The sequence below is a fragment of the Sorex fumeus genome, unplaced genomic scaffold (genome assembly GCF_029834395.1).
Source record: "Sorex fumeus unplaced genomic scaffold, SorFum_2.1 ptg000098l, whole genome shotgun sequence".
NCBI lineage: Eukaryota > Metazoa > Chordata > Mammalia > Eulipotyphla > Soricidae > Sorex > Sorex fumeus.
The window spans coordinates 74,042,781-74,048,273 of record NW_026606155.1 but is presented as its reverse complement, the minus strand read 5'-3'; the positions used below and the strand labels follow the sequence as shown (position 1 = coordinate 74,048,273).

Below are 5,493 nucleotides of genomic sequence, written 5' to 3'. Positions count from 1 at the left end.
TCAGGAATCTAACCCCAGTCGGCCACATGCAGGGCAAATGCTTTACCTGCTGTACTATTACTCTGGCCAAAAGTTTTTTTGATTCTTTCTAGCTATTTTTAAAAGTGACAATTTATTTTGACTTTGGGGCCACACCTGGCCGTGTCAGGGACTATTTCAGGTCCGGTGCATGGAGGGTCATGGAGTGGTGCTTAAGAACCAGATAGTGTTCGGGATTGAGTCGGGATCAGCTGAATGCAAGGCAAATGCCTTCACCTTTGTGCTATCTCTCTTTTTGATCATGATGTGTTGGGATAAAAATGTTTTTACTGTTTGTGGCTATATAAAGGAGAAAAACCAAGGAGTATGAAGTCTACACATTAGGATAATTTGTCAACGTGAAGATTTCTCCAGTGGTGGGCAGAAACTTTCACACCTCAGTATGACTCCCACGACCTCGTATCATTCTCTTCAGCGCCAGTTTCACATCTTGGTTCCGCAGAGTATAGATGAGGGGGTTAAGGAAAGGAGTGATGGCTGTGGGGAATAGGGCAGCTGCCCCATCAAGGGGGCTGTTGGTTTCGGGCCTGAGGTAGATAAAGGCACAGGGTACATAGTACACGGTGACCACAGTTACATGGGCTCCACAGGTAGAAAAAGCCCGACGCCTCCCATCAGCTGTTTGGATTTTCAGGATGGCACGAATGATCTGTATATAGGAGAGGAGGATAAGGGAGAAGCAGCTGGCGACTACTACCCCAATGTCCACAAAGGTCACCATTTCGTTGACCTTTGTATCAGCGCAGGCCAGTCTCAAAACAGCAGGGATATCACAGAAGAAGTAATTTACTTGGTTGGGTCCACAGAAGGGCAGGCGGAAGGTAAGGATAGCCTGGATAGCCCCATGGATGGATCCTGCCACCCAAGCTCCAGTCACAAGCAAGGCACTCAGTTTTGCACTCATAAGCACAGGGTAACGCAGGGGCTTACATATGGCCAGATACCTGTCATAAGCCATGAGTGTGTACAGAAAGCACTGGGTGCTGCCCAGGAAGTGATAGAAATAGAGTTGACACACACAGCCACCAAATGGAATGGGCTTGACGCCTAAAGTAAAATTCATCATGAGGCGAGGAACAATGATGGTGGAGATGCCCATGTCAATGACGGAGAGAACGCCAAGAAAGATGTACATGGGACGGGCATGGAGCTGGGGATCTACCCAGACAGTGACCAAGATAATAAGGTTCCCCAGCTGAGTCAGCATGTAGATGAACAAAAAGAATACAAAAAGAAACGTTCTTAGCCTGAGTGGGTAGGGAATTCCCGTCAGGATGAACTCTGTCACTACTGTGCTGTTGGCTCTTTCCATTCTCTGAGATTTCACCTGGAGAATGGGCAAAATAGGGCTTAGTATAGAGGTGGGAGGGAAGTGAGGAGAAACTAGAGATAGTAAAGGTCAGAGACAGTGGCAGATATATTTCTCTTTTAAGGAGAATCATGACAATTAGGGAGAAAGCACAAATGGCTAAAAAGCACATGAGAAATCACTCTATATGACTAATTACCAGATAGATGCAATTTGGAACAACAGTGAAATATCATCTCATGCCACAGAGACTGGCACACATCAAAAAAGAACAACTAGTACTGGAGTGGGTGGAGAGAAAGGGACTCTTCATTGGTGGTGGGAATGCTGATTTGTCCAGCTTTTCTGGAAAACAATATGGATATTCCCCCCAAAACTAAAAAACTTGAGCTTCCATATGACCCAGAAATACTGTTCTTGGGAATATACCCTACTGGCCCAAAAACACAAAGCAGAAAAGGCATCTGCACTACAATGTTTATTGCAGCACTATCAGCACTATTCATGATAGCCAGAATCTGGAAGCAACTCAAGTACCTGAGAACAGATGAGTGGATAGAGAAACTATGGTATATCTACACAATGGAACGCTATAAAGCTATTAGGAAAAATTAAGTCATGATATTTGCATATAGGTGGATCAACATGGAAAGTATCATGTTAAGTAAAATGAGTCAGAAAGAGAGGGACCGACATAGAAAACTTGCACTCATTTGTGGAATATAAAATAACAGAATGGGAGACTAACACCCAAGATTATTAAAGATAAGTACTGGGAGGATTGCACCACAGCTTAGAAGCTGGACTCACATACTGGGGGAAAAGGCAGCTCAGTTAGAGAAGGTATCACCAAACAAATGGTGCTAGGAATAGGCGCTTGGGATGGGAGACACACCCTGAAAGCAGAATACAGACTGAACAAGATGGCCACTTAATATCTCTATTGCAAACCATAGCACCCAAAAGGAGAGAGCGAGCAAAAGGGAATGCCCTGCCACAGAGGCGGGGTGAGGGAGGGAGGACGAGGTGGGGGTGATGGGAGGGATGCTGGGACCATTGGTGGTGGAAAATGGGCACTGGTGGAGGGATGGATACTCGACCATTGTATGACTGAAATGCAAGCACGGAAGTTGGTAAGTCTGTATTTGTACCTCATGGTGATTCACTAATAAAAAAAAAGAAAAGCAAAAAATTAAAAAAAAAACAATTAAATTAAAAAAAAAAGAAATTTGCTTACATATGGGTGGACATGGAAAGCATCCTGGCTGAGTGAAATTCAGTCAGAAGGAGAGGGACAAACAGAATGATCGCACTCATTTGTAGAATATTAAAAAAAAGTATGTGAATAATACCAAAAGACAGTAGAAAAAAGGTCATGAGGACTGGTCCATGGTAAAAATATTACTACCAAGGGAGAGGAGGAGTGTGGTTAGGACAGAGATGGCACCACTATGACAATGATAATTGAAAATGATCACTCTGAACACAAATTTGAGCACTAAAAGGAGATAAAGTGAAATGTATGATACCCTTTCAGTAACAGTATTGAAAACCAAATTGCCTAGAAGGAAAATAAGAGAGAGAAGAAAAGTGTCTTTTATAGAGGCAAGCTCGGGGGTGGGGGTGCGATGGGGTGGGGGGGTAGGCAGAAAACTGGGAGCAATGTGAAGGGATGGGTGTTGGAACATTGTATGACTGAAACTCAATCATAACAACTGTATATCTCAAGGTGATTCAATAAAAAAAGATAAGGAGAAAGTATTTTCTGTGTTAGGAGTTTTCATGTTCTATAGACAGATTTTTATTGGAATGCAACTGTGAGAATTTGTTAGCATGTCATGGGGTGCTACTTTGGTGCTAGGAGAGTAGAACTGAATAATTATATGTGGCCTGTAGATCCTAAAATATTTACTCTTTGTGGACTGGATCAGTTGCTTTGCATGTGGGAGACCTAGGTTTGATTCCTGGCACTGCATGATCACCCAAGCACTGAGCATAGAGCTGGGAGTAGCCCCCATGTGCTCCCAGGTGTGGCTGTGTGTGTGTGTGTGTGCGCGTGTGGTGTGTTGTGTGTAATGAATTTTCTTTTTTTCTTTTTTTTAGATTTTTTGGTTTTGAGTCACTCATGGCAATGCTCAAAACTTATAGGACTAAGGAATTAGTCCTCTACATTCAGGAATTACTCCTGAAAGTATGTGGAAAACCATATGGGTATGCCAGGGATTGAATCTGTCTGGGTCGGTCTCATGCAAGGCAAACACCCTACCCACTGTATTATCTCTCTAGTCTCCTGCTTTGTGAATTTTTACAGAACATTTTTCTATACCTAGAGTACTTTTGACAAAGACTAAGGTATGGAAAGACATTTATTTTGTTAGATGCTTTGTCAGTTCAGAAGCTCTCAGAGGCCACTATTTTATTCTCTTTAATTTCTCTGCTGGGAATTACAGAACCATGAGGCTACCAGGTCTGTAATTCCCAGTAGAGAAACTCATTTCTTTTTATTTCTTGCTAGAATATAAACTTAGAATGGGAGTATGCAGAGAGAAAAAGAGAAAATTCTCTCTCTTTGCAGCAGAGGAAAAGAAATGGCTTGTTATATGTGAAAGTACATAATGCCAAAAACCAAAAAAATAAAAACAAAAACAAAATAATAACAACCCCCCCTCATAAAAAGGGGCTGGAGTGATAGTACAGCGGGTAGGGCGTTTGCCTTGCATGCAACCGAACTGGGTTCGATTCCCAGAATCCCATATGGTTCGCTGAATACCGCCAGGAGTAATTCCTGAGTGCAAAACCAGGAGTAACCCCTGTACATCGCCGGATGTACAAAAAAGCCAAAAAAAAAAAAAAAAGAGTGCTTAATGCTTTTCAAAATCTACTCTTCATGGTCTTTTTTTTTGGGGGGGGGTGAGGGGCTCATACATTACTGCATTAGGAATCTTTCCTGGTGATGCCTTGGGGGAACATTGGTAAAAGTGGAATTGAACTGGGATGGCTGTGTGCAAGGAAATTGCCTTAACCTTTGCATTATCTCTCCAGTCCTTGTGTTTTAGATTTTATTATTTATTATTTGTTTTTTTGAGTCACACAAGCTTACTCCTGGCTCTGCACTCAGGGATCACTCCTGGTGGGGCTTGAGGGGCAATATAGGATGCTGAGAATTGAGCCCAGGTCAATTGTGTGCAAGGCAAGCACCTTACCTGCTATACTCTGTCTCCAGCTCCTTGACTCAAACAAATTGCAATTTAGTCTTGAGACATGATGGTAAAGAAAAAAGAGAGGAGAAATCCAAAAGGAGGAGAGCAGAGCAATAGTACAATAGATAGGGTGCTAGTCTTGCATGCAGCCAACCCAGTTATTCTATATGGACTCCTGAGAGCACTGTCAGGAGAGATTCCTTAGTGCAGAGCCAGGAGTAACCCCTTAACATTGCCAAGTGTGGCCCCCAAACAAAACAAAAAAGAAAAAAAAAGAAATTCAAATGTAATGTCAAAGGTAAAACAAGAATGATTGGAGAGGATGAGGGGAGATGAAGTAGAGGATATGGAAGAGTTATTACACATTCTAGTCCCACCCCTTGGTTGGTATTTGCCTACAGGAAGAAAAAGGTTGGATTATGAGCTCTAAAAACTCCACCCTTGGGGCCAGGAATATAACTCAGATTACAGCACTTGACTTGCATACGTAAGGCTTGGGACCTATCCCTGGCACCACACACACACACACACACACACACACACATACACACACACCACCATCACCACCACCACTACCAACAAAAATAACAGCAACACCTAAACCACAAAATAAAGTATCAATTTATGAGGTGGGGTGGCAAAGAAACTGAAACTGATTAACTGATTTTGCTTTGCAATGTTTCACATCCACTCAGAAGGAAGATAGAGATTAGCAGAGAGAATTTCCAGAGCTGTCTCTGTTATGATTCCTTCAGCCTTTGCGCATGTGCCTCGGATCCAGAGAATTAAAGAGCAGGGAACTGGTAACCCTTGAGTAAGACACCTGCTGACAAGTAGTGACCAATAAAGAACTGAGATATTCAATAAACTTTACATTAATCATAACTTTGTTTTATTTTTTTAATTTGTTTTGGTTTCTGGGCTACACCCAGAGATGTTGGGGGC

The 5,493-nt window shown here is 42.5% G+C and overlaps 1 protein-coding gene across 1 annotated transcript; it reads right to left on the bottom strand.

Moving 5' to 3' along the window:
* Positions 1 to 409: 409 nt before the first annotated feature.
* LOC130041977 (olfactory receptor 10G3) lies at positions 410 to 1,351 on the bottom strand. The gene has a single exon (XM_056134288.1). It carries the CDS (start codon positions 1,349 to 1,351, stop codon positions 410 to 412), a length of 942 nt encoding a protein of 313 aa, XP_055990263.1.
* Between the last annotated feature and the right edge of the window lie 4,142 nt (positions 1,352 to 5,493).

Bases quoted from the DNA above. Each gene is read 5' to 3' on its own strand.
- LOC130041977 (XM_056134288.1), bottom strand. From the start codon at position 1,351: ATGGAAAGAGCCAACAGCACAGTAGTGACAGAGTTCATCCTGACGGGA.